We start from the raw sequence: 26,150 nt of genomic DNA on the forward strand, positions 1-26,150 counted from the left end.
GAATGAGGGTTGTGCCTCCAGCTGCTGCAGTTCTGCAGCTGATTTTTGCATACCATGCTTTACTAGGCTGGGATCAGGCATCTCAAATTCATCATGAGGGTCACTGAGGAAATGTGGTTGGGCTAACCTGAATGATGGTGATTTTTTGGACTAGGCTTGTGCAACTTGGAAAATATTTTGAAATCTACATTTCATTCTCTTGAGCTCAGGATCCTGAATATTTGGAATGTAATAGTAATGATGCCACTAATAATGGAATTTATTAAAAAAAAAAAAGTTGTTTTTCATTGGATCACTGAACTGAATCAGTTTCCTTGGTAGTCTCAAGGAAACAAAGCTCATACCCAAGTGCTAAAAATACATTATTCTGGAGATACAGTAGTTCTTCAGAGGGAGAAAAAGGTGCTCTCATCTTGAGAGATGAAAGAAGGGAGAATGGCTTTCATTTAGGGGCAAAATAGAGCAGAGAAGAAAGCTTAACAGCATGGCTGCAGTCCTGGAGTATGTACATGTATTTACTGACTCATGTAAGATATTTTAGAGTGGGTGTTTATGTGTTTTTTGCAGAATTTGAAAGACTTGCAGCTTAAAGTCAGCACCCTTGCTTTCCTCATCACTTCTTTGCCCTCAGACTTGATTCTTTTCCTAAAGCTAAGCTCCCAAAAGTATTTATTTCATGTACTTCAACCTAACTACTAGAACTTGTTAAGCTGTGTCCCCTTAGAATCAAAATTCTAAATCCTCATTTCAACTCAAAGCCAAAATAGCATATTTGAAGCACTGGGCAGGAGGTGTCAGTGCCAGTTTTGCCTGGCAGTTCTGAAGTGAGTCCCTGGATATCTGAGCATGTTCTCAGGGATTTCATTTTCTGAAATTAGAGGTCACTTTTGAACATCTTACCCGTGAAATATAATTGAATGAAAAATGACTGCAGGCATTGCTCTGCATTTTGAACTTTTGTCTAAATACAGAGGAATGGTGTTGAGAGAGGAGGCTTGGGGAAGTGCCTAAGAGTTTTTGCTGCTGAAAGCTTTTCTTCTTTGCTCACCTGGCAGAGCTTGTTTGTTCCTGTGGCCTTCCAGATAGTGCAGTACAGCAGCTATAATGGGCATTCATATTAGCCAGGCCCTTCATAAAAGCCTTGGGATGTACATGCTGCGTTCTTCAAAGCCTCTAGAAAGGAAATCAGTAATGTTCACCTCAAATCCATTACACTCCTGTTTTCTGCTGGCTGGCTTTGATAGTTTTTAAGCAAATTTTGTAACACTGCATTTCAGCTTGCTGCTCTGTTGCTAACCCTTCTCTTTATGGTTTGGGGTCTCACTCTAATTAAATGTTAGATAGTGAAGCTGTCTTAGCTTTCCTGCTCAGTGTTTGACACCTGGCTTTTTAGTCTCATTGGTCTGTAAATCTGCAAAGGTGGTTTGTGCTAAATATTCCATATGCTGTTTCCTGGTGAGATGGAGTTGTGCAGTGGAGGAGTTCCCATTTATAGCTTCAAGGCATTCCTTTTTGCATAAATTGGTTTGACATGTGGACAGCTTGTTTTTGAGCAAGGTCTGAAACTCATGGGCATTTGTATAAGGGATATTGTGTGAAATCCAGGCATTCCTTGGTGTCCAAGAGAGTTTGTGTGCTGTTCTCCATGAACAAGGAATTCAAAGCATGATTTTATTCAGACTTTGCTTGCTTTTTCATTAATTCTTGGAGGGGTTATCAATTTATCACACTCCTACATGCAGAGTGTCCGAGAGGAGAACCGAAGACACTTGCAGATGAAAAATACTTCCAAGATTTACAGAGTTTCACGTGAGTTCTGAGAAATGAAAGATTTAATACCTATGGATTATAGAATAGAGTTCTGTAATTTAGGCAGACCCTTATTGTATCATTGCTAAACAAATGTTATTTTAAAGTTAAACGAATTTTGCCAATATCCATTGCGCTGACTGAATGACGAGGATCTTAGATTTGGAAAGGGCTTTGAATCCCAGTGGATTCCTGTAGTGTTTGAGATGGATCCCAGGGTGCCTTCACAAAGGTTACTGAGTACATAACCTTGGGGGTGTGTGTCATTTACTGTGGAATTGCATGTGCAGAGCTTTGTGCAAAGGAAGCGAGGAAGGTTTTTTTGTTTTTTCATCTGAACCTGCCAGGAGGGTAAGGGATGGTGACTGAACAACAGAATGTAATGTAGTCTCAGTGCTCAGAATGTGGGCAAAGCAGCAAGTGTGCTGGGTCACTGTGTGCCTTTCAAAAAGGGTTGGTGAGTAATGGCAGATGGTAGGAACCAGCACCTTACCTGAGGGTTAATCTCAGAGTGGGGCAGAGTGGCTTGTGCTGAAGTTGCTGGAGAGATCTGGAAGTGTGATTTGAAAGGCTTATCTTGCCTGATAGGGTATCACTTCTGAGGAAGGGGCTTCCCGTAATGACCACCATCATTTGACTGGAGGAAAAGTGCCAGGAAAACAGCAGCTCTGGACACGAGGAGAGCAGGCCACAAAGCTTTTCAAGGAATTAGTAAATAAAGTCCCCTGGGCAAATGTTTTTGCTGGTGCTGGGGTCAGTTTTTAAACACTGCCTCCTAAGGGCACAGGAGCAGGCAGTTCCTGAATGTTGCAAGTCAAGCAGGCAAGGGAGAAGGCTGGGCTGAACAGGGATGTCCTCTTGGATGGAAGCCAAAAAAGGGAGGTGCATTCTGAGTACAGCAAGGTCAGGTGACATGGGAAGAACACAGAGATGCTGCTTGCCACTGTAGGGAGAAATTCATGTGGCCAAAGCTCACGTGGAGTTGAAGGTGGCCAGAAATGTGGGGAACAATAAAGGGTTTTGTTCAATACATTAGTGGTAAAAGGCAGTACTGAAATAGCATCAGCTTGTTACAGGGTGAGGATGGTCACCTTACAAACAGGGACAGGGACATGGCAGAGGAGTTTAATGCATTCTTTGCCCCTGTCTTCAATGCTGATGATGGCCCAAGGGGGTCTCAGTGCCCTGAGCTGGAGGATCATGACAGTGAGAATCATCAACTCCCAGTTGACCCTGAACTTGTGCAGGATCTGTTGCTGCAGCTGGATCCCTACAAATCCATAGGGCCTGATGGGATTCATCACAGAATCCTCAAGGAGCTAGCTGATATCACTGAAAAACATTTCTTTATGATTTTTGAATGGTTTCAGGAATTCTGAGACATCCCAGCTGACTGGAAGTTGGCAAATATCGTCACAATTTTCAAGAGAAGGAAGATCCCTGAAACTACAGTTCTGTCAGTGTCACTTCAGTGCCTAATAATGGAAAAGATTAATTTAATCATGGTAAAATCATGGAAAAGATTATTTGGGGAGGTATTGACAAACAGCTGTAGGATAACACAACCAGCCTTGTGCCAGCACAGCTTTGTGAGGGGAAAGTCCTGCTTGTTGAATCCTTCTACAACAGAGTGACCTACTTGGTTGGTCTAGGAAAGCCAGTAGATGCAATCTTTTTGGACTTGAGCAAAGCTTTGGACACTGTGTCTCATAAGATCCTTCTGGACAAGATGTCCAACACACAGCTGGATAACCCTGTTACATGATGGGTGAGCCACTGGCTCATGGGTCAGGCACAAGGGATTACAGGGAGTGGGGTGACATCAGCTGGTGTCCAGGCTCTGCAGGGCTCCCTCCTCACCCTGTGCTCTTCAGCATCTTCCTAAATGGCCTGGACATGGAGCTGAAAGGAATGCTAAGTGAGTGTGCTGAGGACACTTCATTGGGAGCTGCTGTCAACTCCCTTGAGGGCAGAGGGGCCCTGCAAGACCTCAGGAGATAAGAGACATGAGCAATCCCTATGATGAGCAATCCCTATATGAAGGACAGTAAGGAGAAGTGCAAGATTCTGCACCTGGATGGGGCAGCCCTGGAGTTGGGTGCACAAAGTGCACAAGCAGTGCCACAAAAAGGGCCCTGGAGGTGCTGGTCAAGGGAAAGTTGAGTATGAGTCAGCAGTGCCCTGGCAGCCAAGGGAGCAGCTGTGTCCTAGGGGCCATCAGGCACAGCACTGCCAGCTGGGCAAGGGAGGGGATTGTCCTGCTCTGCTGTGCACTGGGATGGCCTCACCTCCAGAGCTGGGGGCAGTTCTGGGGTGCCACAATTTAAAAAGGACATTGAGCCATGAGAAGCCATCCAGAGAAGGGCCACAAAGATGGTGGAGGGTCTGTAAGAGTGGCTGAGGTTACTTGGTCTGTCCAGCTTGGAGAGGAAGAGACTGAGGAGAGACATTGTGGTCTTCAACATCCTCATGAGGGGAAGCAGAGGGGCAGGTGCAGATCTCTTCCCTCTCATGACCAGGGACAGGACTCAAGGAAATGGCATGAAGTGAACCAGGGAGGTTTAGGTTGGATGTCAGGAGAAGTTTCTTCACCCAGAGGGTGTTTGGGCACTGGAACAGCTGCCCAGGACAGTGTCACAGCACCAACCTGACAGAGTTCACAAAGCATTTGAGCAATGCTCTCAGGCTCATGGTGTGACTCCTGGGACTGGTCCTGTGCAGGGCCAGGAGTCAGACTCCTTGGTCCTTGTGGGTCCCTTCCCGCTCAGCACATTCTGTGATGCCATGATTCATTTTTGGAGAGGCACATTCATTTTTCTCTACAAGACTGCTAGATTGAGTACACCTAAGTCCACTGGACTTTCAAGGCCTTGACAACATCATGTTATCAGCCTGTGAGTGGGAGGTGCTCAAATTGACTTTGATAACCTCTACTAAACTTGAGTTAAAACTGTCATGGTAGAACTTTGCTACTATGGGAGTTGGTCTGGGGCTCGAGTGGCACTTGGCTCTTGTGCTGAGAAACAAGATGAGGTCAAGGAATTCCTGACTGTTCCAGGAGTGACGTGTGCCTGTGCGTGGTTATGTGTGTGTTCTGTGAGATGATAAAACTCAAAGACGTGCTGCTGAGGAAAGGGATGACAGGTGGCAACTTGTGTTAAAGTGCTGTGGCAGGGAGCTGCAGGGATGGCTCATTATGTGTGTCAGAGACTGAGCACTTGTGCTGTGGTGCTGTAAAGCACTGCAGAGATCTCATGGATCCACGCATTGTTCAGCAGCTGCAACTGGGGAGTCGTCAACTGATAGTGAATTTCAAGGAGCATTGCTGTTGACAAGAGATAAAAGGCTATTGCTTCTTGTGTTCTGATCTTGGATGAGATTATTGTATTATAATATGCTATAAAGATAAGGAAGATAGATGAGCAAGCCCTCCAGCACCAGGAAAGTGAGAAAGGAAATTTGGCTTTGTGAAATGCTGTCTTAGGTGGTGTTTGCTTGCATGCTGCTTTGTCTGTGGTAAGGCCTGAGGATTTCTGCCCAGCCAGCTCTTTCTGTACCTGATGTAGTAGAAACTGCCCACAGAATAGTTTGCTTATGTTTGCTTTGTGCTGGAATTTGAGTCCAAGCAGGGAGATATTTCCAAGTGGCACAGAAATCCTGCTGTAAGGAGCTGTGGGCCAGACACTAAATGGAGAGATTGAGCACCTCTGTTTTCTCCCTGGGCTGTAGATCTTTGTGACAGCGTTGGCAGCAGCACCTCGTTGGTCTCAGAGTGAGCTGCAGAGCAGCACAGGCATCTGGAAGGGCTGGTGCTAAGCAGAAGTGACAGGCAGACATGGATCTGTGTCAGGGCTGCTTTGCTGTGTCGTGCTGCCTGCTGGAGCAGGGTAGCAGCCCTGTATTTACCGTGGGAGAAGTGTAAAGAAGTGAGGCTTTGAAGTGTTCAGAGGCTGCAGCAGCAGGTAGTTCTCCAGGGACACAGCTGGGTGCCTCACAGGTGGCTTTACAACAGCCTTGTGCATGATACCTAATAGCTGAGACTTCTCTGCTCATGCTGAGCAGTGTATTAGTTGTGGGGTAGAATTCCCTGAGGGTTTGAATTGTTTTATTGGTTCCAAGCAATTTTCTGTTTTGATTGGATTTTTTTTCCTTGGGATGAAAACGTATTCTTGACAGATCATTTAATAAAATGATGCAGTTAAAATTGATTAAGTTTTTCCTTTTGGGAAGCCTGTGTTCTTCACAAGTGGGGAAAAAGAATGCACACTCCTTGATTGCTTTCTTTTGTGATCAGGAGGCGTGTGTGTTACATACACCCTGTGGCAGTATTATAAGAACACTGTATTTACAGTGTGAAGTGTTCATAGCAGCTTTGGGGAACAGAAAAAAATTCCTATTTGAGTCTGAGAAATCCTTTGCAGCACCAGTGGTGTGTTAGAGCTCTGCCTCCCTTGCTGAGGATTACACCTTTTTTGTGCTTTGGGATTCCTTTTTGCTTTTTTTTCTTCAAGTAGATAAATGCAAAAGGAAAACTAAGAGCAGGTAATAGGAGTGGGATCCCTCTCCTGTTGTTCTCAGTGATGAAATCCTTTTAAAACACACAAACACCTTGGTCATCTGAAAGAATCTGAACTGTGAGAGAATCCAAATGATCTTGGTCTCTCTCCCAGAGGGATGATGCTCAGTAGGCTACTGTGTTCATCCATTCATGTAACTCTTAATAAGATCCCTTTTACCTCTGATGTCTAAACAATGATGGAAATGCATGTTTTGGATGTCTGTATTTGGCTTCATGCCTTGGAGTTGTGTATTTTTCATATTTACTGTTTCTCACATGGCTTATGGTAGCATGGGCTCTCTTAACATCTCACTGTTTTTCCATCTGCTGTGAAACTCATTCTTCCCATGAGGTATATAATGGTATCTTACACAACTTTTATATCTTCCAAATCCCAGTGATTCAGACTTGCCTTACGATTTTTTGAAAAAAAAAATTAATTCTATTTTACCATAACAGAGTTTAACTCTTGTCTTGGTCTTTTAGTTGCTTTTCCAGTCTTGGTGATCCTAATCCAGTTTGGGACTAGGGCTAGTACTCATCAAACTTGATGAACACAGTGATTTTGGGTACTTAATGAAAGAGAATGATTTTGGTGAAGTGTCTGGAACCTTCCTGAAATAACTGAGCTAGGTTCATGTGCTGATTGTAGTACAGAAGAGCTGTTTTTTAAATCCTGCGTTTTGTTTTGACCAGAGTAGATTCTGCCTTCTCTATAATCCAGGGATGGTTCTGCATGCACTCAGATGTACAAATCAGATCATTAACCACTGAAGGAGGTGTAATGGGCTGTGAAGTTCTGCTTTCAGTGAGGTCCCTTTTCTGGATTAAGTATGAAAATATGGAAAGGATGCTTAATAGACAAATAACATCCCGAATTTTCCTCCTGCACTTCTATTGGTGTAGGCAGAGTGGGTGGATGGCTTATTAATGAGGGCTTTGGGAAATTCAGTGACTTGGGCTTGGCACTGGTGAAGACAGTGACATTTTCCCATTAGCTTTGATGGAAGCAGAATTGAAACTCTGTCTGGGATTTCAGAAGTAGTTAGATTCAATACTCTTATGGGCTGGACATTTTGCTGTCATTTGGCTGGCTCTTTCAATTTCTTCCTTTCTTGTCTAAGCAGTGGTGCTGGTTTGAATCTGAATTCAAGGCTTACAGTCTGGCTTTGTTTATTCAGTGAGTAAATGTTTTCCCTATTGACGTGAAGCCCTTGCCAAAGGTCATCTGCTAGCTGCAGTGTGTAGTAAAACCTCAGTCCCATGAGGAATTCTTCCCACTGTTTTCTCCTAGCATTTTGTAGTTTGCACTGCTCAGAAAAATCCAGCAGCCCCTTCAGTACCAGTGTTTCCACTGTGAGTTCACCAGTGTTGTGTGTGAGGAAGAGGCTGTTACAGAACTACCTGAGAAACTTTCTTCCCTTATTCAGTGGAAAAAACCCCCTCATTATAATAGATCCTGATGAAGGCTGGCTGTGTTTGACTTGTCTCTTAAGCATGGAAATTTTACGTAGTGTGCTTTCATACAGCACTTAAAAAATCATTTCAAGTGAAGCTGCTGTAGTTTTGATAAGAGTTAGTTGCCCTTTTGTGAAGCGTGGAACAGTTAATGAATGCAGTGCCCAAACCCTTGTGTACATGGACACACAAGGGTGCATTTAAGACACTTGTTCTGATGTGTAAGATGACACAGTGAGGAAATGGAGATGGGTGATATGGCAGGGATTGTCTTACTCCTCACCTTTGTAGTTTCTTTGTGGCATGAGGGGGACCTGGAAAAAGCTGCCCATACTCTTTTTAAATTCAGTTTATGAGAAGCTGACATCACAGCTGAATAAAGGACACTGGTAAAGACCCAGAAGTACATCACACTGCCACTACAGTAATTTTGCCAGATGCTTGCCTTACTTGGGAATAGCTGTGTTAAAACCTCCAGACTCATCTCTCACCCATGGCATTCACATTCCCTGAACATGATTCCTTCACCCAGGGTTTTCTCCTGGGAAGCTGAAAGGCAGCGAGAGAGGCCTCAGAGAAAAGGAGAACAATTCTTATCTCATTTGCTTCTCCTGTGTTTTGCTCCCATGTGGAATGTGTTTGGGGATTGTTTACCCACAGGTGATTGTTTCATTGGATTCTGATGTGGGTTATTTTCACTCTTTGGCCAATCAGTGCCAAGCTGTGTCGGGACTCTGGAGAGAGTCAGGACTTTTCATTATTATCTTTTTAGCCTTCTGTAAGTATCTTTTCTGTATTCTTTAGTATAGTATAGTATTTTTTAATATGATATAGTACAATAATTAATTAGCTTCTGATAAGATGGAGTCAGGTGCATCATTCTCTCCCCTTGTTGGGGTTGCCTGCATTTACAATACTCACCAAAACTTGAATCAAACACCCCTTGCCAATACAACTTGTTGTTCCTAATTCTTTCTCTTGTGAGCAGGCTCTCTCTCCCAGGTCTAGCAGTGTAAACAACCACTCAGATCCACAAAAGAATTGGAAATTTCCAGGTGCTGACTTGCTGCTGCAGTGGCAGCTAGTTGGTCAGATATTAATGTCTTGCCAATGGAAAATATCAGAACCCATGAGAACTGAATAGTAATCTGTGTGGGTGTGTATGTGCTCTGTGTCTTCTAGGGAGGCTGTTGATAAAAGAAATCACATCTGTCTGAGTGTTAAAATGTTAATATTTACATTGCTGCATTACAGGAAATAAATCTGGATTTTTTTATCATGCGTTTTAGCTGTACATCTCACAGTTTTTGTGATGGATTTACTTATTCCGTTCTGACCTTAAGTAGAGTTTGGGAATGGTCTGATAGGATCCTCACAAGAAGTTTGTACTCCTGCTTGTGCTTCTTCTTCAGTTTTCAAGGGAATATTTGGTAGTTAAATGATCTTGGAAGTCTGGCTTTTAATAAATGGCAGTCAGTTGCTGTTTTTCTTCCTTTTTTTCCCCTTCATAGAAAGAAGGAAGAGTGCCAATAACTTCACTATCTCTTATATTAAAACACTAATATTTGCTTAAAAGGATCCTCTCTGTATTCTTACCTCAGGAGATAAGATTTTTAGCTATTTCCTGGGAACATTGCTTCAATTTTGATCATTATGCATATTCTGTGTAATGTCTGTTACTCATTGCTGTGTTCCAGAGAGGTTTTATCAGGGCAGATTTCTTAATGTATCACTAACTGGAAAGAGAAGACAAACAGATAACTAAAGCATAATGTATTCAGTCATACCTTTCCAATGAAAATGCTGAACAGCTACTTCACTTCTGAAATGATTTTTTAAACATTTTTAATAGAGAACTTATCCCATCCTGTGCTTTCTGATCCTCGAGAGGTTTCTGTGGGCTGCTGAGGTGGTGCTGCTCTTACAGACTGTAGCTTTACCCTTTTTACTCCTACCATGTTTATGCACAGACAATGAAGGAATGAGCAGTGTGGGAAGGCTTTTGCATCAGTTTGCTTCAATTTGTCTACAATTAATGTCCAGATCTGCAAATTCTGGGTTAATGACATAGGACTTAGCTTCCCTATCAGATAGACCTAGTACAAGTCCTTCATCTCTGCAACCCAGAAAGATTTATTGGCTTTTTTTTTTTTCACTGCTGCTGTGTAGTTGGCAGTGGAAAATACCTGCTGTACCTGTGAATCTTACTGTGTTGAAATTGGTTGATTTGCACAGGTATAATACATTCTGGTGTCAAAGCACTATCTTGTCAAAGGAGTGCAGATTCTTTCTCTTTTTCCTTTCCTCCTGTTACAATATTTCTGAAAGCTGACAGAGACTCTGTCAAACACTTTCAAGGCAAAAAGGTATAATTTGTTTGGAATGTAGTGAATAATTATGCAGACAAAAATCATGCAGCCACACTGGGAGATTTGCTTGGGAGAAGAAACAACAGCTTGTTCTGTGGGCTCTGCTGTGTGTGTGTGTGTGCTTCATTTTGCAGAGGCTTGTGCCAGCAGAAATCAGGTAACCAGTGTAGGTATCTAGGACATTAGCTTCAAAGAGTACATCCCAGGCTGTTGGCAGAGCTCCTGGTCAGTTATTAATCTGCAGGAAGTCATTTATTGATGCTCAGGGGGAAGGATGTTCTGAAGTGGCTTTTTTGGAATGCTGGGTGGAAGGCAGGTAAGTGCAGTGCAGCCAGGACAGGCACACCTCAGCTGGGAAATGGGAAACAAAACACACCCAGGAGAGTGATCACAGAAATTCAGGATTGAGTGGCTTTTATTCTCTGGTTCATTTTGAAAGAGTTTCCTGGGGGTTTGTCACAGAAGCCTGCAAATTATCATTTCTCTGTCCTAGGTCTGTCTACCTGGTCCCAGCATTCCAGATCTCAGCGTCGCAGGACTTCGTGCTCCAGAGATGAAGACCGAAAACCTTCTGAGGTATTTCTGGAATTTGATTTGCATTTTGTTACATCTCTCAAAGTACCTGTACACACAATATATCTATATCTTTTTATCTTTTCCGGTAATGGATCCATTTTTTCTGATTTACTTTTTTTTATTTTTTAGATTTTTTTCCCCTCTACATTTTGGCTGGCTCATACCTCCCCTCCCTCAGCCCTTCTTCCCCTCTCCCCCCTGCCCTGAAGATTAGAGAGTTCAGCTGTTGGCACAGCTACTGCCAGCACCAGTTTCTATCTGTGAATTTTGTTGTAGTCTGACACCCATTCAGCATAGCTGCAGAGTCTTTCTTGTGCTATTTTAGGCGTCGGGGTTTATTTGCAGCTTGATTTGTGAACAGTGGAAATTTACATTAGGTGCATTTATTTCATAGTTTGTATTGGAGCTCTATGTGTGTGATCTTTGCTAAAGTGCTTGTCAAACTAGAAATCTGCTTCCTGACAGTTCTGTCTCGTCTAGTGCTTTGAAGAAATGCTATCAGGGGAGATAAAAATCTTTGAACTTTCCAGGTTGGATCAGCTGTTAGTAACACACAAAATGTGATCCATTTCTTTGGAAATGTTCTTGCTGAATCTTCCTGTCTTCAGGCAAAATACTACACTGCAGACTTTGTAGAAGCTGCAAAGAAAGGATTAGCTCTGGGAAACGGAATTTCTCATTTATTGCACTTGCCTAGGACATGTATTCCTTACACATAAGTGGGTGGTGTTGAGGAAAAACTGCTTTATTAATCTCCCTAATGACAGTGTACCTGAGTCTCTGAGAAGAGTTTTCACAAGGAGAATGCCATTCAGTGTGAGCTGTGCCTAGTACTGGTGTTTTCCAAACTCCTTTGATTGTTGGCTATTAAAGACCTTTTTTTTGCCAATGTGGAGATCCCTGGTGAATTTATTCTTGTTAACAATAGGTTTGTTTTCCTTAGTTACCTTCCATGCCTCTCTTAGAAGTAGCCCCTTATACCTCCTTTTGAGACCCACCTGGTGAAAGGCTATCAAGAAATCATCTGAGATAATTAGGAGTCGTGCTGTTGGTTTTTTTGGTATGCTTCTGTTTTCTCCTCTCCCTTACCTTTTGCTGTCAGAATCTCTGCATTTTTTGCTGTTCTCTCCTGTTTTCTCAGTCTGGATGAGCTTCTCTTGTGCTTCCCTTTAGCTCTGCTCCCCAGCCTCTCCCCCCTGCTCTGTCCCTGCTCGCTGCTGGCAGGAAAGTGACACTCAGGGGGGACTCCCTGGGTGAAATCCTGGGCTCATTGAACATGGTGGCAGAATTCCCACTGACTTCAGCGTGGCCAGGGTTTCACCCTTTAGCTTTGAAGTGTTCAGTGCTTCTGAGAGCCAGCACTTCTGTAAGCTCTGCTTTCCTCCAGGCACTCTGATTGCATCAGCAGCTAGAGCAGAAAGAATGGTGTCATGGGGCCACTGGCCTGGGAAAAGAGTTTCTTGGCTGTCAGGTGCTGCATTAGCTTTGCTTCTGAGGGAGTTTTGTGACAAATTTATCCAAGAGCCTGAGTTATTTTGGCTCTGAGATTGAGCAAGGTTTGCGTCCCATTTTATATTTTTAGTCTTCTCTTAATTTGACTTTTGATTGCTTTAAGTCAAATCACTTAAAAGTGCAGAATCCCCTGGCCAGCTGTGCTTGTTTGTTTTGTGAGCCCATTTACTTTGTGGCTTATTTTCATTTCTTGATTTGAAGCCTCACAGGACTTGTAATTTAATTGTTTTAAACATTTCATTATATTTCATTACCAGCATTCACCCCGTTCTTCATATGGCAATTTTTCTCTTTACTGTTTAATGCTGGCAGTTTTTTCTGAACATGTCAAGACAAGTGTTAAGAAAAATGTCATGATTTTGTGCTATTTTAATGACAAAACCAGTGTAGAAACAGAAACATATGTAGACAGAAGTGGGACAGTATGTGTGTGTTGGGAGGGAGGAGAGGTTTTGAGATGCACAGTGTGGCAAGGCAAATGACACTTGAAAACATTCTCAGAAATGTAATTAGCCATCAGATACACTAAAATACTTCCCCAAAATCCTGGCTTTTCAGGTGTGTGGGTGGTGGGTGATGGAAGTGGCTGCCTGGGTTGCTCTCTGTGCACCTCTGGTTCTGCCTCAGCCACACACAGCAGCGAGCTGGGGCTGAGGTGACAGCATGGCCATTGCTCTGGGGCTGGGAGCATGGGTCACTTTGCCCCCTTAGAAGCCTCATAAGGGAGTCTAAGAGCACTGCCCTGAAAATCCAGAGTTTTTTCTGCTGTAGCTGCAGTGTGGGGCTCTGTGGATGTTGTTTCTGACCACCGCTGACTGAGAAGTCTGCAGAGAGCTCTACCTGTCATCTTCTTGTCCTGGTGGTGCTAATCTTCTGTCACCTGGTTGCTTTTTTAACCCTTTCCTTTGGATGAGGCATGGAGTAGTTAGGAATTAATGTTGTGGAGGTGAGGAGGGCCTTGCCTTTTGCAGGGAGCAGGGGGTGGGAAGGGCTGGAACTCGTGTCAGCAAGTGCAGGCTTGTAGTTGGGATGCCTCTGATAGCAGCACTTGGCTTTCTGCAATGCCAGCAGGCTGAAGCTGCCACAGCAGACCTGCCACAGGAGTGAATCCCTTTTTTATTTCATTCTGTGCCTTGTTGAAGACAGCATGGCTGCTTGTTCGTGGCTGCTAGCCCACAGGTTGCCAAACATCCTGCTGGCTTTAGAGCTGGATGCCTTTGCAAAGGCAAAGGAAAATTACAGCTGTGACACAGAGGTGTCTGTAGCTGATTGAATAAATAGCTGTGCTGAACGTGGAGCTACCACCAGAATTCCAGTTTGGGTCTTATTTTTTTTATCTTTTGGGTTATTTTTATAAGTACTTGCACAAAGAGTCATCTTCCTAGAATTTCCTCTTGAGGCTGGTCATGGTGGAGTCATGCCTTGATTTCTACCACAGGGAATTTCTGGAATGTCTTGGTATGAGTCAGAGCTCCAATAATTTAAAAAAAAAAATTCCAAAAAAGCCTGGGAGCAAAAATGAATCTTTTTTTTGTGCTGCTTGGAGCTCCTGTAGCTTTTATTGCAGCTAATATGGAGGTGAAAGTGAGTAACACCTTTTAGAGCAAGTGTGCAGTGCAGGAGGAGCTCCAGGACGTGTAGTGCAGTTAGGTGAGATGATCCTGTCAGTATTTGTGCCCTCAGCCACCCCTCTCCCTGCCATGAAGCCAATCCCTGTTCTGCAGTGGGCTGGTGGTACAGTGCCCCTTGTTGCCCAGTGTGCTCTGTGCTTACCCTGAAGCTGTGAATGCTCAATATCAAATGTCAGTGTCTCTGTTTTTTTTCTCTCTTGGTCCCTCTCTTTGCAGGTGTTCAGAACGGACCTGATCACTGCCATGAAGTTACATGACTCCTTCCAGCTGAACCCTGATGAATACTATGTGCTGGCAGATCCCTGGAGGCAGGAGTGGGAAAAGGGAGTTCAGGTGCCAGTTAGCCCAGGGACCATCCCAGAACCAGTAGCCAGGTATCATTTGGAGGAGTGGGAACAAATACACACACATTTGTGCTGCATTGCTTTGGCTTCCTGAGCTCTGTTGCACAGGAAAGTCTTGGTTCTCAGAGATGAACAGCAACCTGGAATCACCTTTTGGAATGGTCAGAGAGGTCAAGAGTCAGGCCTGTTCTGCCCATGTGAAACACAAATGTCAGAGAACTGTTTTTGGCAATGGGAGGTGATGAGAGAACATTAAAAATAGCTTCTATTTTTAAGCCAGACTTGAGCTCACTTATCATTGCTGGAAGAGCCCTTGTCAGGTGTTCCCTCTGCTTATTTCCAAGCCATAGGTTCTTTTCAAGGAACAGTTGGACAAACCAGGCTTAAGGGCTAGAGAAAACACAGCATTTATTTTGTTTTCATAGGGGTTTTTTTGTGATTTCTTTTATTAACCCAAGAAATTGATTGTGCAACATTTCAACTGTTTTAAAAACCATCCAGATGTTCATGTAACTAAATAATGTGAGATTTTCTAGCTCTTATCCAAAAGCCCCTTATTTTCCTTACCATGTTTGTTACACATAGATACTATTTCCTGTTTCAAATTAAACACTGCAGTCCTAAGGGCAGGAGTGTGCTGCAGCCCAGTTTATGCTTAGTAGGGGTTGGAGAAAATAAGAACAAGGATTTTTGCCATTTACTCATTCTAGATCTCTTTGAGTCAGTCCAGGCTGGCCCATAAGGCATTACCAAACAACCCACCAGTGCTGGTGGGACCACAGCAGCTCAATCTTTGATATACAGCAAAAAAATTGTGATGATGGACCACTGATTGCTTCTTTGTAAGGTCTGTATCTGCCAGCTTTAGCCTCGGATTAAGAGGGCCTCAGGAAAGTTTGTTAGCGTTGATTTTGTTCTGTGCAGCCACCTGCAGAGTGCCCCACTAGGAGGGGCTAACCTGCACATCAGGGAAACCCTGTCCATCCTTCTTCTGAAGGATTGCACCTGGAGCTCCAAGGACAAGGTGGCATTTTGCCCTCTGCTCTGCAGTGCAGGAGATGGGAACCCTTTCCCTGCTCCACACTGACCTGTCCCAGTCCCTGCAGAGGCACACACACATATGGTACATGTGCACTCACACTGCCTGCTCCTCTCTGATTCCTCTGTTCAGCATCTCCCAAGGCTGTGGGAGGGCTACACACACCTCTTGGGGACTTGGGCAGAGGAAAAACCTCCCAGGGGATCACTGCCCTGTGTCTGTCAGGGGGGCTTTGGTGGCTATAGCAGGTCCAGGTACTCACTTGGGAGAGAGCTGTTCTCTGCCAAAGGCCAATAGAGATGTTGCCCCAAATTGAAGATGGTGAGAGGCAGGGAAAGAAGGCATCACAGGTGTAGGTATTGGCACAGCAGGCACCACTCCTCGTTTTCTTGTGTAGGCCTGCTGTGCACCTGCTGGTCAGAGGGGCCCTTTGATGCCTGGTTATTGTTTTCTTTACTCCTTCACAAAACACTCAGAGAGCCCTGCCCTGGTGCTGCTGGAGTGCAGGAACAGCTCTGAGCCTGACCTGGGGAGGGAAGGGGGTGGTTCTGTACATGGAATAAGCAATAGATGGTAGCTGATGTAGGATGGGAGCCAGGCTGTACAGGGAGCTGGTGCTAGTAAGGAACACAGCAGTGAATAAAAGGTAGTGACTGGTGAGGGCAGAGGAGCAGGAGACAGGAGTGAGGCTGTGTGGAGATTCACTGTGAGCATGTGCTCAGAATGACAATTCAGCTCAATGGCTTTCAGTCTGTAGTAAGGATTGCCTTTTTTTTTACTTCTTTCTAGCCCAGAAATAAAACCAGGAAAGGGAGATGTTTTGAGGTCAGAGTCACTATGCTTGTTTCTTCTGTGCTGCTGCTGTGGCAAGGTGCTGCCCAGAGGTTATGGTTTCCACAGAGAGGAACTCTGGAAGGAATTTATGATAGAGAAGTGCCCAGTTTAAAGTACATTGTGAAGTCTGTAGCATTTGCACACTGCAATATGACCAGAAACATTCTGGGCAGTGCAGCTAGGCCAGCAAGGCCATTCACATTTGTATTTTTCACAGCACCTCAGAAGCTCCAAATTCAGCATTTGGCTCTTGCTCACCATTTCTCGTTGCCTGAAATAAGCTAGAAAAGGGGAAGCTTGAGGGATCTGCAAGGCTGAAATAGGTAGAGGATTTATAGAGATCTGTTTGTATAAATACAGGAGGATGAGGGTTTCTGCTAGGAGTTAACACATTGGGGGCAGAATAGAGTGGGGCATGGAGGCTGTCATGCTCCTGGTGGGGCTTAGGCTGTTCCCAGCAGAGTTGTGGCAACACAGGGTGGTGCAATCTCCTCCCTTGTGGCACCAGCACCCCAAAAAATCACCTCCAGTGGTGGTGCAGGAGGCAGGCATTTGGCAGTGTTGCCTGTTGCTCCTGGAGGGACTGGGGTTGTATTGTGAGGTGGGTTTCATCCAAGCTCAATTTCAGTGTGTGCTGTTGACTAAGAGTAAAGGGCAATGTACTCTACTGAGATAGCCAGAAATGTTTTTTTCATTTTTCCTTGAATGTTCTTGTGGTCACTATTTTAGTTAAACAGATTGATTAAAAAAAAATAAAACAGTCTTAAACCAGAGTTTTAAAGTGTGTGTATATGGCAGCCACTATGTAAATACAGCATCCCTGCTTTGGCTTTAAACAAGTGTGAATTTCAGGTAAGAGCAAGCACAGCTCTGTCCTCTAATATTTAATTTTATTTAGAATTCCGGCAATGAATTGGATTTCTAGACAACTCCAGTTAAACTCTTAACTCCATTTAAGTTCTTACAATACCCCCAATCAGTTCTGGAAGTGCATGGAGCTGTTTTCCCACCTCAGTGGTGCCAGGTGATTTCTGGGACAGTTAGGTGGCTGCCGCTGCTGCTTGTTAGGCACTTAGAGCAAAGGCTTTGGAATTCTCTGGAGCTGAGCCTCTCAGCACTCCTCATGGCTGCCTGCCTTGTCTGTTTCAGAGTGGTGTCTGAGACAAAAGCCGTCACCTTCACGCGGCCCAGGAAATTCATCGTGTCCTCGGGCGCGGAGCCGCCGGAGCTGGGCTACGTGGACATCCGGACCCTGGCGGACAGCGTGTGCCGCTACGACCTCAACGACGTGGACGTGGCATGGCTGCAGCTGGCCAATGAGGAGTTCAAAGAAATGGGTGAGCACTCAGGGATTTGGTGCCTTTCTGTTTCTTTTTAAAGCTGGAAGTCTGAAGGATAATTTCAGGGGGTACCGGTCGTCGGTTTATTTGGGTTTGGATTGAAGGCACTCGAGACAGTAATTTGTGTTTGGACTCAAGTGTTTATTATTTCTCATCAGTAAAACAGTCTCACTACTGTGAGTTCAGCAGCTTTTCATTGGAAGGCATAAAATGGCCAACAATCTCTTGTTACAAGGTCTTTTAAGACTAAACTATCCAATTAAGAACTGACACCTAGATTATTTTCCTTTTTATCCTGAGAACTGATCTTTGGAAGCACACAATGTGGATTTTTCTGCCCATTTATAAAATGCTACCCAAACTCATGAAGAAGAAGGAAGAAACTTAGGATGACACCTTGTGCCCTCCATCTTGCTTCTATTTACAACATACTAAAAATCCCAAAACTTAAATTTCTCAGTGAGTGATGCATTACACTGTTCTCTATAATCTGTTTCACACTTTTGTGGATTTTAGTCTATCTTGAAGTCTAGGAAACTTTCTCCGTGAATGAATGAGGGTCAAAGTCAGTGCTCCCCTGGGGGTCAGGACACTCCAGAGCAGACAGAGAAATATTCCCAGTGCCCTGGGTCTCCACAGGCAGCAGTGGGAAGAAGTAGTAGATGTATGAGCAGGTAGTAATCATGTGAGCAGAGCTGATGTGATTAAGCCCTAAGATAGATGTTGATAACTCCTGTGTTTTATCTGCTTAGACCTGGCCAGATGTTTTTTTCTCTGCTGCTTTCCATCTCACAAAGTTCCCAGTTTGCCATCTTGGTTCTCAAAGGCAGCATCAGAGAGACCACTCTGGTAGTTTTTCCAGGCAGGCCTATTTCATTATTTTAGCTCATGGTGTTCAGTGCAGAGAAGGCAAGACAAATTGTTTGGCAGGTTTAGAGAATCTGTGCCAGCAGAGTGGCACAGGGAATGGGACAGGAAGGAATTCCTGCACTGATTTATTGGAGGGAGTTCCCGAGCCTCACTCTGACTGTGTGCTGTAGTTCCAAAACATTGTTTGGCAGAGGGAAAATGCTGTGCCAGCTAGAAGAGGTTTGGACATGTTGGTGAACACTTTTGGTTTTTGTTTTGGCCCTGTGGCAGTTCCCTGCTTTGGGCTGCAGTTTAGTCAAACATGTTTTACCTGGCTGTAGCCCATTGGTGGCATGGCTGAAGAGCTGGTAAACCACAAAATGACCATTTATAACTCTGTTTCTCCATTCTAAACCAACACATGAAATAAACAGGTGATGTCTTGGCCTGGTCTCTTATCCAGGCCTTTTTTCCAGATCTCACATCAGCCCTGCTCAGGTTTAGTGTTGGGCTTAGAGGATTTCAGTTTACAATTCCAGAGTTTAGGTTACCTTTCCAGTTATCTTCAGGAGAACAGCAGCAGCAAGTTCCCTTGGCTTTCCTCAAGGGAAAAATGTACTTTTTATTGTTTGTTTGGTATCCTTTTATCCAGTCTATCTGCTTTTTGCCAAAACCAGACAAGGGCTCCTATACCTTGTGCTCACAAGGGGTGTGAGCAGCACAAGAGGGGCAGATTTGTACCTCTGCAGGGAGCCCAATTCTGCTACACCAGCATAACCTTTAAAAGTACATGCAGCACATGGCACAGTGAACAGCTAGAATTTGTTGGATCTCAGGTTTTGCTGTAGTTTCTTGGAGTTTGTTTGCTCTAAATCATTACCCACTCAGTTTTGCTGTATGCAGAGGGAAGGAAATACTCATGTCAGTACCAGGCAGTGTTGGGGGTCTTGAAACATGTACATGGGTGCTTGGTCAGACACTGCACACTGCAGATACTACAAATGGGCATTTGGAAAGTGAGCTGCTTCCTGATCTGCACCTGGAGCACTTCCTTATGGTGTCCCTGGGGCCATGAGTTCCCTGTGTTTCCTTTGATCCCTGTAGGAGTGCTTCAGGTACTGAGAACATGCAGTGGTTGTTGTAAAAGGATGACTGTGAACATCTGAACAGGAGCTGCAGCCCCTGCTCCCCTTTCTGTAACCCTTGCAAATGCACAGGCCTGTCACTGTCATATTTTCTGAAAAATCCCTTTGCCAGGATTTCTTCTCCTGGGAAGTTGAGAAGCCTGAGAGAAAAATGTAAAAAATAATTATCTGATTGCTTCTCTTGTGTTTGCTGCTTTGGAATGTGGTTTGGACATTGTTTACCAACAGTTTGATTGGTTACATGTGAAATGTTTGATTGGTTACATGTGAATTGTTTTTACTTAATGACCACTCACCATCAGCTGTGTCAGACTCTGAGGAATCAGTCATGAGTTTTATTATTCATTCTTGTTAAGCCTTCTGTCAGTATCCTTTCTCTTTCTTTAGGATAGTTTAGTATAGCATGAATAGAATAGAATAGAATAGAATAGAATAGAATAGAATAGAATAGAATAGAATATGCCTTCTGAGAGCATGGAATCAGATTCATTTCTTCCCTTGTCCTGGGGACCCTAAAAACTCCACACAGGCAGTCAGTCACATCTCCAAGGGTCACTTAAAAAGTGAGAGCAGATAGGATTCAGTTGGAAGCTGGTGTCAAACCTGCTTTGTTGGTGCAGCAGTTCTGGGTGCAAGGCAAAATCCTTTCATCAGCAGATTTTGGATGTTCCCTCTTGCTACTTTTCAGCTGCTCAGTTTGGGTAGCATGGGATGCACTGATCCCTGCTGCAAGGATTTACCTGTCAGCAAGGGAAGCTGGAAGTACTTTTGTGGAGTGTTTGTCTTCTGATCTGGAGGAGCTAGAGAGGTTTTTTTATTCTTTGTTTTGTGGGATTTTTTGGCTCAGTTTTTCACAGGGAAAGCTGAAAGAGTTTTCTTGTTAAAACACCTATCCTGGGGTTGCCATCTCCTCTTTGTCCTAGTTTCAGCTAGGATAGAGCTAATTTCTTCTCAGTAGCTGTTACAAGGTGATGTGGTTTGGATTTGTAATGAGAATGGTGTTGATAACACACTGATATTTTGGGGTCTGTGGTTACCCTAAGTCAGGGGCTTTTTTTTTTTTCCCTTGTTCTTTTTTCTTTCATGCTCTGCCAGGGAGGAGGTGAACAAAAGAAACTGGGAGGGAGCATAGCCAGGACAGGTGACCCAAAGTGACCAAAGGGATATTCTCCATGACAGATGGTCATGTCTAGGATATAAACTGGGGGAGTTACTTGAGAAGGGAGGCCTTTCAATTTCCAAACAAATCTGAATTATAAAATACTACAACATAATGGGTCTGTAGCTGTGTGTCATGAATAATTTTCTGATGGATGCTGTTGGAAAAGAGCAAATTTCACATTAGATATTGCATTTAGTTATTGTCCCAGATTCAATGTTGCATTTATTACAATTTTTCACTTTTTAAAACAAATTAATTTATTGTTGTAGGATCTGATGGAGACCTCATTTGGGATTGCATCCTGTTGGGCTGGAACTTGTGATAAACCAACAACTGTTGTTAGAAATTGCAGATTCCCTCCAAGTGTCATGGCAGATTTTGCCATTGATTTTCTCCCCCTGCTCAATCACTTTTGGTTCAAAATACTTCCAAATCTTTCATCAAAGAGTCAACATCTGGGTGGCAAAATTGGAGCAAAAGCCATGGATGGTGCTGTCCCAGAAGGAAAAATAAGAACAAGACCAGGAAGCCAGATTCAGTCTTGCAAAGTTTTTCTTAGAATTTGAAGGGCTTGGGCATCCACTTTTGTTAGTTATGAGACAACTTTGCCATATTTTTACAGTTTCCCTGGTTTATGCTGAAACTGGCATGGTTATCTAGGAATGGAAAGTGTCTACATGGGGATTGGCTGTGTCCACTCAGCTGTTCAGAAAGAAGGTGGAGCTGCTCGTGGTGATGTTTTATCGCTCTTTTCTTAAAGTATGTGACCAACTGCTGTTTTTCAGGGATGCTGGAGCTGGATGAGTACACCATGGAAAGGGTGATGGAGGAGTTTGAGCAGCGCTGCTACGATAACATGAGCCACGCCATCGAGACAGAGGAAGGGCTGGGCATCGAATACGACGAGGACGTTGTCTGTGACGTCTGCCAGTCTCCAGATGGAGAGGACGGCAATGAAATGGTGTTCTGTGACAAATGCAATATCTGTGTGCACCAGGTATGGCAGCAGCACGGTGTCAGGTGGTAGCAAACTGTTTCTAAAGGGCAATCAGTAGGGACACAAGCAGGGTTTATTCCAGAGAGCTGTGCTAAGGTAGCACTGCTGTGTGACACCTTTGTGTGGTAGTTCAGAAGAAGTTTTCTTCACATAAGAGATACAGTTTTAGCCTGTTTCCATGGATACTTCTTACTCTGGCAGGTGCCTTCCCATCAGCCTGTCCTTCCTTCCCAGCTTTAACAAGTTTCTGTTGTCATTCAGCGTTTGGAAACATTGCTGGTTGAGCCAGCAATGTGCCTTGGTGGCCAAGAAGGCCAGTGGCATCCTGGCCTACATTAGGAATTGTGTGGCCAGCAGGAGCAGGGAGGTCATTCTCCCCCTGTGCTTGGCACTGGCGAGGCTGCACCTTGAGTGCTGTGTCCTATTCTGGGCCCCTCAGTTTAGGAAGGATGTTGAGATGCTTTAATGCATCCAGAGAAGGGCAACAAGGCTGCTGAGGGGCTTGGAACACAGGCCATATGAGGAAGGTTTGAAGGAGCTGGGGTTGTTTAGCCTGGAGAAGAGGAGGCTTAGCGGTGAGACCTAATTGCTCTCTACAACTTCCCGAAGGGAGGCTGTAGACAGGTGGGGGTCAGTCTCTTCCACGGGGCAGCACTGACAGAACCAGAGGACAGAGTCTCAAGCTCCATCAGGAAAGGTACAGGTTCGATATTAGGAAAAAAATTTTCACCAAAAGAATAATCAAGTGCTGGAATGCTCTTCCCATGGTGGTAGAATCACCATCTCTGGATGTGTTGAAAAAAAGACTGGCCATGGCACTTGGTGCTATAGTATAGTTGAAGTATTAGGGCATAGGTTGGACTCGATGATCTTAGAGGTCTCTTCCCACCTCACCATTCTGTGATTCTGCGATGAAGGACTAGGCCTGTGACAGCTCTAAGTACAAGTGACAGATACACAGATACATCCACAAGATACACTGAGCAAAGTTGTATTTTCAAACCTGTAGGGTTTCTCTGACCACATCAAACCTGCAACTTAAGTGCATGAAAGCCAACAGTAATGGGGATAGAGGGCTCCGTAAGGACGCGACCTTCTGAAAAACCTGCTCTTAATTATTTGCCATCCTGCACTTTTCCCTCTGAGTAAAAACAACTTGGAGAGAGATGTGTGAGGCTGCTTGTAAAAGAATCACTGAGGTGTTTGCTGTGCTCTCTTTGCCCCGCTGCCTGTGGGGACGCAGGCGTGCTACGGGATCCTGAAGGTGCCCGAGGGCAGCTGGCTGTGCCGGACCTGCGCGCTGGGCGTCCGGCCCAAGTGCCTGCTGTGCCCCAAGAAGGGCGGCGCCATGAAGCCCACCCGCAGTGGCACCAAGTGGGTGCACGTCAGCTGTGCTCTCTGGATCCCAGAGGTGGGTGCTGCTTGCTTCTTGGAACCATGAATGCTGAGAATTGCAGGCTTTCTGTGCTGATTCTCGGCCTGGCTGCTGAGAATTTTTAGACTTTCTGTGCTCACCCCCAAGAGAACGCTGCTTTTGACCTGAGGCCGTGGCGAAGTTTCCAAAATTGAATTGTAAAAATTGTAGAACTTGGATTATGGGTGTGTAGTTTGAATAGAAGTGTGGAATGTCACAGGGTGGAAAACTAAAGAGTTTAAGGTTTTAGAATATAGTAATATATATAAAGCAAGATGGAAGTTTGGACCTTCTTCTTCACCTTCTTCTTCATGGGTTTGGGTGGTTTTGTGTAATTGGACAGAAAAGTCCGCATTGTGGACTTTGAGTGATTAGTTATTGGGTTAAAAGTAAAAATAATGTAGGTGTCATTTCTTAATTGCACAGTTCATCCTAAAGGCCTTGTAGAGAGAGAAATACAGCTCCATTTTTTAGTTTGTTAGAGTGAAGTACTGTAGAACTCACTGTTTGTGAGACTGTAATATAGATAAATACAAATAAATATCTGAGTCCCAACAAGAAATAGCATCTTGCACATTTAATCCTGACCCTGGCAAAAAAAGAAGCAAAGACTCCACAGGCGCTGGTCCTGGGATTCTGGGAGAGAAAAAAAACCTCCTTAAAGCATTATTCAACTTCAAAATGAAGTATAAAAGCTTCTTGGTTAGGTAAAAAGTCTGGCAGGGGATGATGCCTCACCTGTAAAGAAACTAATTAAATCCCCTCTGTCAGTCAGAATTAGGCCTTGGAAAATGAGGCCTTTGCTGCTGGCAAAGCTCATTTAACAAGGACACCAGATACCATTTCACTTTGTAAACAGAACATTAAAGGTGAATCAGGAAAGTTTGACTATGAGAACCCACAGGAATTCTGTCAGATTCAAAGTGTTCATCCTGTATGATAATCTTAAATTGGTGGGCTTCACCTTGAAACTGGTTGGTTTGTTCACAAAGTGAGAAACTGATTTTTTTTAAAAAAAGAGTTTTAGATCCTGATAAAATGAGGAATTTGGGACACACTAAGTTGTGTATACACACAAGGAATTTGATTTCTGTAATAAATTTGTTTTTCTTTTCAGTTAACGGTGTCATAGTCACTCCAATTTTTTGACCATTTTTCTCTTAGGTGAGCATCGGAAGCCCCGAAAAAATGGAACCCATCACAAAAGTTTCCCACATTCCCAGCAGTAGGTGGGCACTGGTGTGCAGCCTTTGTAATGAAAAAGTTGGAGCTTCTATACAGGTAATGGAACCACATAAATATCCACGTGTGTTTTCTTCTGTCAGTTTTTAGTAGATAGGAAAATGTGTTTGCTCATTGACACTGTGGACTTAACTGACCTGATCTGCACCAGAGCATTTTACACTGGGCAGTGTTGTTTCATGTGCATATTTATTTTGGGTTGTTAGCTGTAAGGCACCTGTAGACCCTTTACAGTGGAAAACCACTCAGAAATGTTAAATAATCCTTTTAAGAAAAGTTTTAAAATCTAGAAAGACTGAGAAAACATATTACCAAACCTCAGCTTTTTGAAAGAGGAGACACTGGGACAACAGACAAGATGTTGATCTCCTTTACTTGAGAATAAATGAGGGAGTGTAAGGACAGGTGACCCATTAGGAACAGTGTTGTGTTTGTGTAGAAAAAGACAGAAAGATGTAATTTAGCATTGTGGTGATGCTCCTCACCCTCAGAGCACTTCCAGCAGCAAAACAATCCTCAGGAAGCTCCCTGAGACAGAGAGGAAGGATACTACAGTCTCATAAGGAGGCTGGAGGAGAGCTTTTTCTTCTGGGGCTAGCCTAGTGGTCAGACCAGCATTAGGACACAAAAATGGCTCAAGTCCTACACTGCTTTGAAATGAGTTTATCCCCATTTCCCTTTCCTCCTCTGCCCCAAGTTACTTGATTGAGGCTGCCAGGAAGAGCTGTAAATCAGCAACACAGCAGTAGTTCCAGTGAAACCTATCACAGGCCACTTCCATGTGAGGAATGTATGAAATAGTAAGTGTTAACTAGAGAAAATAAATCTGTCCACAGCATATAAATTTGCAACCATAATCCCTCCTTGCAGAGCCATCCCCTTCCTCTTGGCTGCTGTTACGTAGCTGAAGCTGTTTTTGTCTGTTCTCCAGGCCACTTTCTGATATGTGCACAACAATTAGGAAAAGTGGCAGCTGGAAGGTGTGTCAGGCTGGTCAGGGAGCAGCTGCACTAAGCTGGGAAAAGCAAGATTGCTTATTCCCCCAGGTTCAGCAGATTTCCTCCCAGTGAGACAGGCTTTCCTCTCTTCTCCCAACAAAACATGAGCTGCAGTAAGAGCTAATTATGGCTAAAGCACTTCTCTGTACTGCCCAGTGTTCCAGTTGGGATGCTCCTGGCCTCTTTGTTAGTAGGAGAGGAAAGGGCAAAAGATGCTTGGTATTTTTAAATTCCTTTTATATGTTGCTTTTATTAAAGACTGCTCATTTGAAACCTGTGCAGTTTAAACCCTGCCATACCTTTATAAGCCATCTGGCTGCTGAGTCAACCTGAGCAGGAAAACCCAGAGGGGAGAGAAATTTGGCTTCTTTACAAGCACTGTATAAACATCCCAGTGCACTGTGTGGCTCTTTCAGGGTTGGTGGCTTGTATTAAACATAGTTTTGTTTCCTAGTTAGGAGCACTAATGCTCATTTCCACTTCAAATCCTGTTCACCAGAGGTGTGAGTGGGTCCAAACACATATGTTTGTGTATATATACATACTTATATGTATTTAAACCTTTCAGCTGGTGGTATGTGTGATAGAATTTTGCAAAAGGAAATTAGATATAATGGAAATGAAGTGCTAAATTAGCTGAACTAGTGCCCATCACTCTATGATGGCTGAGTTCACTGAGTAGGAAGAAAAACGACAACATTTGAATTTCCTGTTCTCCTCCTCTCCAAGGTGAAGGCTGTGAAATGAAGTAATGGTTGACAGTGATTTAATATTTGACATTATAAAATTGGGATAATGGGGGAAAAAATTCCCTTTGGTTGAGGCCTTTTGGATAGCTTGGATCCAGGTGCTGGGAAAGACTTTTAATTAAAA

At 44.0% G+C, this 26,150-nt stretch overlaps 1 protein-coding gene across 12 annotated transcripts in view; it reads left to right on the forward strand.

Moving 5' to 3' along the window:
• JADE1 (jade family PHD finger 1) overlaps positions 1-26,150 on the forward strand; it is a 45,344-nt gene that overhangs the window by 12,535 nt on the left and 6,659 nt on the right. For all 12 annotated transcript variants that reach the window (XM_071452402.1, XM_071452405.1, XM_071452396.1 and 9 more), the window contains 6 exons: positions 10,688-10,770; positions 14,130-14,287; positions 17,280-17,467; positions 21,412-21,623; positions 22,867-23,034; positions 24,202-24,318. In XM_071452402.1, the coding sequence (XP_071308503.1) occupies positions 10,688-10,770; positions 14,130-14,287; positions 17,280-17,467; positions 21,412-21,623; positions 22,867-23,034; positions 24,202-24,318 (926 nt within the window). The remainder of the gene's footprint in view (positions 1-10,687; positions 10,771-14,129; positions 14,288-17,279; positions 17,468-21,411; positions 21,624-22,866; positions 23,035-24,201; positions 24,319-26,150) is intronic.

Source organism: Agelaius tricolor, unplaced genomic scaffold, assembly GCF_023055355.1.
Source record: "Agelaius tricolor isolate 1412-34295 unplaced genomic scaffold, bAgeTri1.0.p SCAF_34, whole genome shotgun sequence".
NCBI classification, from domain to species: Eukaryota; Metazoa; Chordata; class Aves; order Passeriformes; family Icteridae; genus Agelaius; species Agelaius tricolor.